The sequence below is a fragment of the Cupressus sempervirens genome, chromosome 3, assembly GCF_028749045.1.
Source record: "Cupressus sempervirens isolate cs-2001-9-10 chromosome 3, ASM2874904v1, whole genome shotgun sequence".
Lineage (NCBI taxonomy): Eukaryota > Viridiplantae > Streptophyta > Pinopsida > Cupressales > Cupressaceae > Cupressus > Cupressus sempervirens.
The window spans coordinates 781,230,855-781,243,617 of NC_143120.1; the positions used below are offsets into that span (position 1 = coordinate 781,230,855).

Consider the following 12,763-nt stretch of genomic DNA (forward strand, 5'->3'; position numbering starts at 1 on the left):
GTTGGTTTTGTAGCCGAATTTGATGCTGTGGTCTGCAGACTCGGAATTGGTGGTTGCAGAGCATCTCTGCAGTTGGAAGGCGAGGACTATGCGCTTTCCTTGGTTTAATTTTCAGTTACATACGGTCTACAAGTGGGTAAATGGGATTCTTCTCTCATTTACTCCACTCCAATTTCTTCCCCTTTGGCGGAAGGATTTGAGTTTAAGAGGGGGCGGGGAAAGTTAACCATGAGTTTTTGAGGGCTTGGGGGTTTTTCTTTGTTTGGTTCATTTGGATTCATCAATGGGGGATTTATGTTCTGTGATGCCCATGGATTGGTTGAGGGGGAATGTTGTTGGAGCGGGTGCATTTGGGACTGTGAGTCTGGCCATGAACAAGGCCAATGGCGAACTGTTTGCTGTGAAATCAATAGAGGTGAGGGAGGAGGCGGGGAGGGAGTTGGTAGGGTTAGAGAATGAAGCTCAGATTTTGAAGAAGCTGGATTCGCCCTGGATTGTTAGGTCATTGGGGTATGGTCTTACGCAAGAACATGGGGTCCGGATGGGGAACCTGTTCATGGAGTACATGGCGGGTGGGAGCGTTGCTGATATCATCAAGAAGTTTGGGGGGAGATTGGATGAGTCTGTGATCAGAACCTACACCAGAGGTATTCTCCAGGGCATTGATTATTTGCATGGGGAGGGTTTTGTTCATTGTGATATCAAGGGTAAGAATGTTCTTCTAGGGTCTTCAGGGGTAGTAAAGCTTGCTGACTTTGGATCAGCCAAGAGAATTAGTGATGGGTGTGGTGTAGAGTTGAGGGGAACTCCTCTTTGGATGGCACCTGAGGTTGTGAGGCAGGAGTCTCAGGGTAAGGCTTCTGATATCTGGTCCCTGGGTTGCACCGTGGTCGAAATGGCCACTGGGAGCCCTCCATGGACCAGTATCTCTCATCCCCTGGTCGCCATGTATAAGATCGGTTGCTCTGATGAACTTCTAGAGTTGCCTAAATCGCTTTCCCCCGAAGGGCTTGATTTCCTAGACAAGTGCTTCAGAAGGGATCCTGATCAGAGATGGAGCTCCGCGCAACTGTTGAATCATCCATTTGTCACTGAATGGTTCCAAGATCAGAAGCATGTCGGAGCCCAATCACCACCCAGCACTATGGATTTCAATAGAGTGTGGGATTCAGCATCTTTCCTCGCAGGTGACTACAACTCACTCCCTCCAAAGCCTTCCAGCTCCCCATCAGGTGATGTGGATGTGGATGTTTCACAGAGTCCTCTTCCAGTTCCACATGGTCAGTGGATTGTTGTCAAGTCCCCGAAGCACAGTCCTCCCATGCTAGATGATCCCATTTTCACAGATTTTATTGGTGGACCATTTACTCACATGGCATCCACCCTGGATTCCCATGTTAAATCTGATCCTAACTCTGTAAAAGACATCAGCTCACAGGTTTTTTCTGTTCAACAGATCCATGATAGCCTCAAAATGGACTCCATTGAATGCGACTCTCCTCAGCAATGTAGCCATGCCCTCAACCTTCAAGCTACAGTTCAGTCCATTGAAGGTGGCTCACCCCTGGCTTCTCATTCTCAGCATTGTAGCCATGGCTGTAATGTCCAAAGTGCACTTCAGTCCATGGAATTTGTCTCGTCGAGGCCCATGATAAATCATGACTACCTGGGCAACATATGGGCTCAAACTAAAGAGTGGCTATATCAATACTTTCATGAATTGAAGAAATTTCATTTCAAACTGCCATTGCCACTGCCTCCAATATATAAATCCATCAGAATGAAGGTTTCTGGCAAGTTGGCTTGTGGCATTGATAGGATGTTTCAAACGGTGACCCTTGTGGGTCTAATAAATTCTCTTCAAGGTAATTAGTGTGTAGGACCTCTTTGCTTCATCTGTGACAAACAAAATCTGTTATCAGTTCACAGTTTGAAGCAGATTGCTCCTCTTGCTACAGTAATTGTACGGCAATACCTTCTCAAAAGAATAAACTGAGATACTTCAGTATTTGTACAGCAAAATCTTGTCAAAAAGATAGAATGGGGATTGGCATCTGTACCATCACGGTTGGAGATTTTTGTTTCGATCATGTTTATGTGAAAAAAGAAAAATATACTTTTAGTTACAGATCATCTGTAATGGCTTAATATTTCTATTCTACATCGTACTGAAAATTAGTTATTAAATGAATTTTAATGGCTTCCATTCTATGAGAGTATCAGTTTATGAGATAAGAAGAATAAAAACAACATAGATAACAAATTATAATGGTTTTTTTCAGCTTGATCTCACTCATGATCTCCTCTTGCTCGTATCTCTCTGAATAATTGGACCATTCAATTCTTTCCCTCCCTCTAATTAGTTGAGAAAGGTTGGTAAAGAATGAGTGATGGTTGTAACTTCTATGCAAGTTGGGAATCTGAACTGTAAAATTGAAAAGTAGTTTCCTTTTAAGACCATATCAAAGATAAGATATTATATTGGTGCATGAGATATTGGTAAAAATAAAAAGTAGTTTTTAGGCTAAGAGGTTGCGGGCATACATCATCACCATTATCATTACCTCATCCTAATTTTAACAAGTGACTTTAAATCTGTAGTATAAGATGCAACAACACTAAATTGTTTAGATATTTACTATTTTAGTGTGTGGTCTTTGTATTGTTCACCAATATATTTCATAGTATTAGCTCATTTATTTATTGATCCACCTAAATAAATACTTGAAATTAGTACGATATTGCACCATTTTCATAGTGTTGAATTGAATTTAATGAAGTGTGTATATATATATATATATATATATATATATATATATATATATATATATATATATATATATATATATATATATATATATATAAGAATTATGATAAATGACATGATTATATAAATATTTTTATGTGAGTTAGTTATATGTTTTAAAAATCAATTAATTATTTTAATATTGATAGTATAGGTTATTTTTAACATAATATTTAAATGATATTATTTTTACATTTTTAAGGAATATTATTTTTACACTATTGTATTCACTATTTGAGGATTATTTAATTACTTTTGAACATATCAACCAATCATTTTCTAAAGTTTTCATTTTTTTATCTATTAAATATATTTTTAAAATTTTTTTATCTTTATTATAATTGGTTCAATTCATTTGGTCCTTCTCTTTGAGCTTTGAGCTATATATGGATAAATATAGATATATACACAATTATTAAATTCACCAACTACTATTTTGTTTCATTAAGTAATTTATTGTTTTAATGTCAATGTTTCTCTTTAATGCACTCATAATTTAAAAATGTGTATTTCATTGTCTCTTTTTAAATTTTTATTTAAACCATAATAGTAAAATTAAATATCTTTTAATATTATCATCATACTTATAAACTATTTTAGTAAAAATATAATTATATAACTATCTTAAATCTCACTCTTTATTTAACTTAGTTTGACAAATTATATCAAATAGTTTATCAAATTCAGAATTACATTTTGTTTCATCATTTGAAATATAATGATTTCAAATTGACATCATATTTGAAATTCTAGTTTCAAAATCTTGTTCTATGAATTCTTATAGAAAATTGTTACCTAAACTATAAGAATTATCCAACATTTATTACTTGCTATTAGAATATGACTAATCTCATTTTTTATATGACCAAAGACAAATGTAAAGAAGCATCTTTAATCACAAATAACAAAATATCAAATAATTTTTCACATATAAAAATTATCATAGTTAACTCTCATTTTTCATAAAAATTGTATATATAAAATCCAAATACAAGCACCCTTAATTTGAAATTTAACATTATCATTTTTTTTTTAATATTACCATTTAAAATTTATCTTTTGATTAATTGTTGATGAAAAATAATAATTAGCAAATTATATAGTCATTTTCTTTAATATTTTACTATACATAGTGCATGGTTGAAGAAAGTTCATTTCACAAAATTAACATATAAAGTTAACTTATATTATATTATTTCATAATACTAAAATATTATTTAATACATAATTGAAAAGTAATAATTGTATTATACATCTATTTTTTTAGCTTTCATTTCCTGTATCAATTCATTATTATAACATTTAATGAGTATTTTTATTACAATACATTTTAACGGCAAGTACATGACACTTGTTTCTTTTGAGTACTTACTACATTTAATTTAGAGTATTTTCTTAAGAAAGCTAATCAAAACTAGATTGAAAATTTTGTATTTCTATGCTATACAAGCATCATCATGTTGAATGAACAATCACTTATAAAACAAGAGCTCTCATTGAGCTCTAGTCTTGAATACTCTTCTAAAGTTATTATATCCAATTTATAATTTTAACTTTTGTAAATAATATAATATAAAAATTAATATTATTTATTATTTATTTTATATGAATTTTAAAATTTAAATAACAATATTACTTAAAATTGTATATTTTATATATCTTAAAACTAATTATGTTAATTGACTCACTTGAACGCCCATTAATGGGTTTCCAAGGGTTGATCCTTCCCATAAAAGTGAAAAGTGTTTTTGGCTATCACTGGAGGAGGGGTGGATAAAGATAAATCTTGATGGGGTTGTAGGAGGAAGCCTTGGTCTATCGAGATGTGGGTGCATAGCACATGACCATGAGGGAAACATATTAGCCTTCACAACAAAATGACTAAGGGATGACACCAATAATGTGGCAGAATGTGAAGTAGCTAAAGAGGCTCTCACCTTAGGAACTAAGCTTGGTATAAGGAGAGTGCACTTGGAAGAAGACTCCAAGATCATAATCAACAAAATCAAGCAAGGGAGAATAGAGTCATGGTACCTTGACAAGCACATAAGCTAGATTAAGAGACTACTACAGGAGTTGAACGAAGACTTCATGATCTCCCACACTTATTAGGAGGCCATCAACTTGGTAGATAAGTTGGAAAACTTAGGAGTGGATGGTTCCTTAGAGAGCCGATATGAAATTTTTGAAGACCTTAGGCATCTTAAAATTAAGTTTGACAGTTTAGGAACTTGGAAGTGTTTTTTTAATTTCCCACCCAAGAGCGATTGTCTTTTTCAATAATGAGTGAATACACTCAAGTTGAATGAGCATTAATTAAGATCTTCCCCTTTGTGCATGGTGGACGCTTTGGAATCATAAATTGGTACCCTTTAAAGTGTGTGCTTCTAGAGAATTCGAGGGAGAGATTAAGGGAGGACCGAATTTGTTGAGACAAAAGAGGGTTATGTTTGGAATTTGAAGATGAAGGCCAAATTTGCATTGGAAATGGACAACCAAACATAGTCTTATGAAGGGAAGATTTCGGTGAGAAGGCTTAAGAACATCTTTCTTTTTTAGGATAAGAAATTCATGATTGGTGTCTTTGAGATTTATGGACCAGAGTACCTTGACATATTTTGGAGGCACAGGTCAAATCTAGATATTGCGTCTCTTTTTGTGGCGTTAGCCTTGATGGTGGGTCAATCCAAGGAGGAAGTTCGTAGGGTGTGGTTGCTTGCATGGACCTGCAATGGTTGTTGGGGATTGATAAAATTATCAAAAACGTTATTCTAGGAGTTGACTTGGACATGGGTCAAGGTCTTTGGTAGTTGATTGGTGGGGGTGACACTCAGATCCAACCTCTAGTCATATGGTCTTCTACCTCCCTACATGAAGTGCATGTTCCGAAGGAAGTGCAAGGTTGGAGGAAGGTGATCACATTCCTGGAGGAAAGAATGTGGTACAAGGAGGGAGCTCAAAGGGTATCAGTTTATGAGATAAGAAGAATATAAACAACATAGATAAAAAATTATAATGTTTTTTTTTCAGCTTGATCTCACTCATGATCTCCTCATGCTCGTATCTCTCTAAATAATTGGACCATTCAATTCTTCCCCTACCTCTAATTAGTTGAGAAAGGTTGGTAAGGAATGGGTGATGGTTGTAACTTCTATGCAAGTTGAGAATCTGAACTGTAAAATTGAAAAGTAGTTTTTTTAAGACCATATCAAAGATAAGATATTATATTGGTGCATGAGATATTGGTAAAAATAGAAAGTAGTTTTTAAGAGGTTGCTTTCTTACCTCGTGGCCCCATTGGAGTGTGGTGGGCATACGTCATTACCGTTATCATTACCTCATCCTAATTTTAACAAGTGACTTTAAATCTATAATATAAGATGCAACTACACTAATTTGTTTAGATATTTACTATTTTAGTGTGTGGTCTTTGTATTGTTCACCAATACATTTCTTAGTATTAGCTCATTTATTTATTTACCCACTAAAATAAATACTTGAAATTAGTATGATATTGCACCATTTTCATAGTGTTGAATTGGATTTAATGAAGTATATTTTTTGTTTTGTAAGAATTATGATAAATGGCATGGTTATATAAATATTATTAATGTGAGTTAGTTATATGTTTTAAAAATCAATCAATTATTTTAGCATTGATAGTATAGGCTATTTTTAACATAATATTTAAATGATATTATTTTTACATTTTTAAGGAATATTATTTTTACACTATTGTAATCACTATTGAGGATTAGTTAATTACTTTTGAACATATCAACCAATCATTTTCTAAAGTTTTCATTTTTTATCAATTAAATATATTTTTAAAAATTATTTATCTTGGTTATAATCTCAACTTTTTGCTATATGGATAAATATAGATATATACACAATTATTAAATTCAAGAACTACCATTAATAATATATCTGTTATAATTAGTTCAATTTATTTGGTCTTATAAGACCTCTTAAATATATATATGACGAAAGACAAATGTAAAGAAGCATCTTTAATCACAAATAACAAAATACCAAATAAATTTTCACATATAAAAATTATCATATTTAACTCTCATTTTTCATAAAAATGGTATATCTAAAATCCAAATACAAGCACCCTTAATTTAAAATTTAACATCATCATTTTTAAAAAAAATATTACCATTTTAAAATTATTCCTTGATTAATTGTTGATGAAAAATAATAATTAGCAAACTATATATTACATTTTCTTTAATATTTTACTATACATAGTGCATGATTAAAAAAATGTTCATTTCACAAAATTAACATATAAAGTTAACTTATATTATATTATTTTATAATACTAAAATATTATATAATAAATAATTGAAAAGTAATAATTGTATTATACATCTATCTTTTTAGCTTTCATTTCTTATATCAATTCATTATTATAATATTTAATGAGTATTTTTATTACAATACATTCTAACGGCAAGTGCATGGCACTTGTTTCTTTTGTGTACTTACTACATTTAATTTAGAGTATTTTCTTAAGAAAACTAATCAAAACTAAATTGAAAATTTTGTATTTCTATGCTATACAAGCATCATCCTGTTGAATGAACAATCACTTATAAAGCAAGAGATCTCATTGAGTTGTGAATACTCTTCTAAAGTTATTGTATTCAATTTACAATTTTAACTTTTGTAAATAATATATTATAAAAATTAATATTATTTATTATTTATTTATATAAATTTTAAATTTTAAATAATAATATTAATTAAAATTGCATATTTTATATATCTTAAAACTAATTATGTCAATTGACTCACTTGAACGCCCGTTAATGGGTTTCCAAGGGTTGATCCTTCTCATAAAAGAGAAAAGTGTTTTTCACTATCTCCAAAGGAGGGATGGATAAAGATAAATCTTGATGGGGCTGCAAGAGTAAGCTTTGGTCCATCGAGATGTGGGTGCATAGCATGGGACCATGAGGGAAGCATCTTAGCCGTCACGACAAAATGACTAAGGGATGGCACCAATAATGTGGCAGAATGTGAAGCAGCTAAAGGGGTTCTCACCTTAGGAACTAAGCTTGGTATAAGGAGAGTGCACTTGGAATGAGACTCCAACATCACAATCAATGGAATCAAGCAAGGGAGAATAGAGTCATGGTACCTTGACAAGAACATAAGCTAGATTAAGAGACTACTATAGGAGTTGAATGAAGACTTTAGGATCTCCCACACCTATCAGGAGGCCATCAACTTGGTAGATAAGTTGGCGAATTTGGGAGTGGATGGTTCCTTGGAGAGCTGATATGAATTTTTTGAAGACCTTAGGCATCTTAAAATTAAGTTTGTCGGTTTAGGAACTTGGAACTATTTTTTTAATTTCCCACCCAATAGTGACCACCTTTTTCAATAATGACTAAATACACTCAAGTTGAATGAGCATTAATTAAGATCTTTCCCTTCGCGTGTGGCAGAGGCTTTAGAATCATAGATTGGTACCCTTCGCAGTTTGTGCTTCTAGAGAATTCGAGGGAGAGATTAAGGGAGGATCATATTTGTTGAGACAGAAGAGAGTTATGTTTGGAATTTGAAGATGGAGGCCAAATTTGCATTGGAAATGGACAACCAAACATAGTCTTATGAAGGGAAGATTTCTGGGAGAAGGCTGAAGAACATCTTTCTTTTTTAGGATAAGAAATTCGTGATTGGTGTCTTTGAGATTTATGGATTGGAGTACCTCAACACATTTTGGAGGCATAGGTCAAATCTAGATATTGCATCTATTTTTGTGGCGTTAGCCTTGATGGTGGGTCAATCTAAGGAGGAAGTTCGACGAGGTGTGGTTGCTTGCATGGACCCACAATGGTTGTTGGGGATTGATAAAATTATTTACAACGTTATTCTAGGAGTTGACTTGGACATGGGTCAAGGCTTCTGGTAGTTGATTGGTTGGGGTGACATGGTGGGGGTAACACTCAGGTCCAACCTCTAGTCATATGGTCTTCTACCTCCCTACATGAAGTGCATGTTCCAAAAGAAGCGAGAAGTTGGAGGAAGGTGATCACATTCCTAGAGGAAACAATGCGGTACAAGGAGGGAGCTCAAAGGGACTTCATGAAGTCAACTCCACACAAGAGCGTGAGGATGCCAGGGGAACCTCTAACATACTACACTACATGGGAAACCATGGGGGAAGAAACAATGGTGGGTGTGTGGGTCGATTTGATGATGAAGGCTAAGGATAGTGCTACTACAATAGACAAGAAACATCCTCGAGGACCCATAAGCAAGTGCAAGGTGCAGGTGATGGGGGTTGATTATGGCATCCCAAATTTCACCAAAGAAGATTTAGATAAGTGGTTCAAGTGAATTGGGTTAGAGCTTGTTGTCTCTTGGTTTTGGTTTTGTCTTGTCATCTTTCCTTTACTGTATGTGACTAGAATAAATGTAAGGGTGATAGTTGTTTGTTTTGGGTTCTTACGCCCATTTTGTCAAATATTTATGGGATTTGGGGGAATAGTGGTTGTTGCTTAGTGTCAAGATACTCAAAATTGTGGCAAGCTTGAATAACCTAAACAATGTAAATCTTTACTCCAACTTAATAAAATAAAAGTTACCAATCAAATTTTTTTTTTACTCACTTGGACAATTTATTTATGAAATAAAAGTATTTTTCTTATATTAAAGACTAATGAATGAATAACATGGACAAAATAAATTAAAATTTAATATATTTTTATTATTTAATATAATTATATAAAATAATTATATATAAAATAGTCTAAATGCTACACTAATTATTTTATCAATATAAATACTTACATCATAAAACCCAATCACAAAAAAGAGTAAAGTCCAAATAAAAAATATTGGATGACATATTTGGTGTTGGCTAGGAGTGTATTGTGACAAATGGGGCTTTTTAACTTTCTAATTTTTATTTAAGAAAATATTAGTAAAACCCCAAGAAATTACCTAGCAACCAATCAAAAAATAAGAATTCACATACATAATTGATTTTGAAAATTGAACCTTACAAACATTCAAGTAAGACATTTTTTTTTCCATAAATTAATATCCATCAGGGTGGGCAACTATATAAGGTAGGGACTAATAATATTTATTGAATCTGGTGTTCCCACTCATAATTATTATGATCTTTTTGAAGCAACAATTATGATTCACCAATTTTAGATGGATAAGTAATACTTTGCCTAGTTACTTTAGATACAATATCAAACATTCAATACTTTATGCGACTAGCACAAGGTGTAGTATGCTTTGGTTGGTATACTAGGACTTGTACTTTCTATGCCTTGTGACATTGACATTGGTAAAATTTCAACACAAATTTCTAATTGAGAGACCAAATATTTTCACAAAATAATTTGATTATGTTAGTTTATTTGTTGGAGCCTAAAACCAAGGATAATTTTCCCATAAGCTATCCTTACTATATGTTAAGAAAATGGTCCTCTTCTCTCTTCTTTGGATAGTTTAACTCTCTTGTCATTATGTATTGTGATGATTAGTGGTACTTGACTCTTTTCTTTTAAGATATGTTTTATTTTTACAAGTCTTTGGTAAAATAAATTCTTCCATAATACTTCACACTTAAAAGATTTGACCTTATTGAAATTATTTCAGATCAAGTAGGAAGTGCTTTCATAATAGACTTGTATAGTTATGATAAGGTCTATGAGGTGTTGAAGCATATGATTTATTTTCATTTACTATCTTTAGTATAGAACATTCTATTTTTCTTCTCTTTTGGGTTCACAAAAGTGACAAGTGTGTGTTTCCTTATATTTTTATGTCTCATGGGCCAATTTTGATTGATTGTGAGTATTCTAGTAGCATTACTATTCAATTTTAGTTCCACTATCTCATAGACCTTGGAATATTAGTTAGATATCATTGGCATATTAGTTTCACCATCCTTGCATACTCTATGTGGTTAGACACCCTTCAAATTAATGAAAAGAACACAAATAACTCTTAACTACAAAATTATTAAATACACATCTCATTAGTCAATCTCATATTGATTGGAATGCTTAGTTTTTGGAAACACACAATTAGTCCTATATATATATATATATATATATATATATATATATATATATATATATATATATATATATATGTAATGATCTTTAAGCTAATGTAGTTATGCCATAATGGAATTCATCTTCCTACCACCATAATGGAATGTTAGATTCATTATAGATTTAAGTATTTTTCTTACTCGGCAAGCCCTCTTCTCTCTAATGGCCAATAATGTATAAGTAATCATATTCTCACAAGCATCTAAAATGCCTTTCCCTTCAAGTTATATACCCCTACAAATGTGTGTCTTGAATTTTATTCAATAACCAAACTCTCTTTTTATCATATCTTATATATATTGTATCTTATACTTTTATAGATTATAAAGTTTCATGAATAAACATGTTCAATACACGAGCTTTATGACAATAATTGTGTGCAATACAATGGCCATCAAATCTTAGTAACTCTTAAATATTACTAACTCTACATTCTAAGTGTTTTTTTAAATGAAAAGATTTCTCAAATTTTTATATAAATTATAAATTTAAAATATATTAAAAAAATAACGGTAAAATATAGCTATTTAATCAACATCGTCCACTAATACAAAAGCTATACACAAAAAGTGCTAAACTCATTTTGCCACCATTTGGTTTGACACACATAATAAAGCTATTGAGAGAATATGAATTGTCCTAGCAAGGGACCACCCACAAAAAGGGTTGTTTAAAAGAAATTAGAGGCCTCTCATTTGTCATGTGAATCCCACAAAATTAATGGCATGTGCACACCATAGTCAAAGGATGAAAGATATATAATTCTAGCCTTGGCATCACCTTTCACATAAGAAGGCCACCCACTAGGACTAGAATATTTTACATGTGGAAAAGAAGTCCCAAAAAGGTAGGAAAGAAGTGGATTTAATTGATTGAATGAATATTTGGCTTGGGATCACAGGATAGATTTCCTATCAGAGATTAAAACTATTTTACAATGCATACTTTATATATTCTAGCATTTTTGAATGGAAGTACAATGTCTTAGATGTGTTGAAATCCCAACACCACCTCTTATTCCTATTCTTGGATGTGAAGGTATGTACATAAGACTTGTTGTTTAAGAGAAAATGAATATTGAATAACCTGAAGATTGAAGATAACAATATTTCTAGATTTGCAGAGATAAAATAAAATAGAAGCTCTAATGTTTTCAAATATTATCGATGTAAGAGGACAAAGGATTTGAATCCCCAAGAAGAGCAATTTTCAAGTAAGTATAAAAAATGTGATGAATCTAATTTAAAATACTTTGAGGAAAATGGTAGATAAAAACTACATGTTTGAAGGTCTTTGTGCTATTTTATGAAAATTAAAAGGAAAATTCATTATAAGTATCATTTGGATCTAGTTTTGGTAGGAAAATTTATTTTATCATTTTTGGATTCATATTTGTTGTACTAGATTATTCGGGAGCATGCCTTTACTAATTTTATTATTTCTTTCTAAAGATTTAGTCTTTAAAAAAAAATCATTATTTGCGTAATATTTTCAAAGTTAAAATCAAAATGGGATAATTACGCACTTGTATCACTTTGGATATAAATATAGGTCCACTTGTAAGTAACATAAGAGGAAGTTTTAAGATTTGTATTTTACTTTTCTATGAGATCCTATATTCTTTTTCATGCTAAAAGACTTCATTATCTATGCTCCATGTCTTCTTGCTAATATATTATTGTATATTTATTATATTTAATTATAATTATTTATCGAATAATCAAGTTGTAGAAAAAATCTAACACAATAGAAATCTAATGAAAAATGTTACACCATTTTACATGAGAGACAAGGAGTGTTTTCAACATTTAGCATAGTAAAAAGGGCTATAAAGATCATGTATAGAAACCCCATCATATAG

General features: G+C 31.9%; 1 protein-coding gene across 1 annotated transcript; it reads left to right on the forward strand.

Annotated features, from left to right (window-relative positions):
* Positions 1 to 283: 283 nt before the first annotated feature.
* On the forward strand, positions 284 to 2,128 carry LOC149569113 (uncharacterized). The gene has a single exon (XM_089817695.1). The coding sequence runs from the start codon at positions 284 to 286 to the stop codon at positions 1,871 to 1,873; it is 1,590 nt and encodes a 529-aa protein (XP_089673821.1). The 3' UTR covers positions 1,874 to 2,128.
* Positions 2,129 to 12,763: the final 10,635 nt, after the last annotated feature.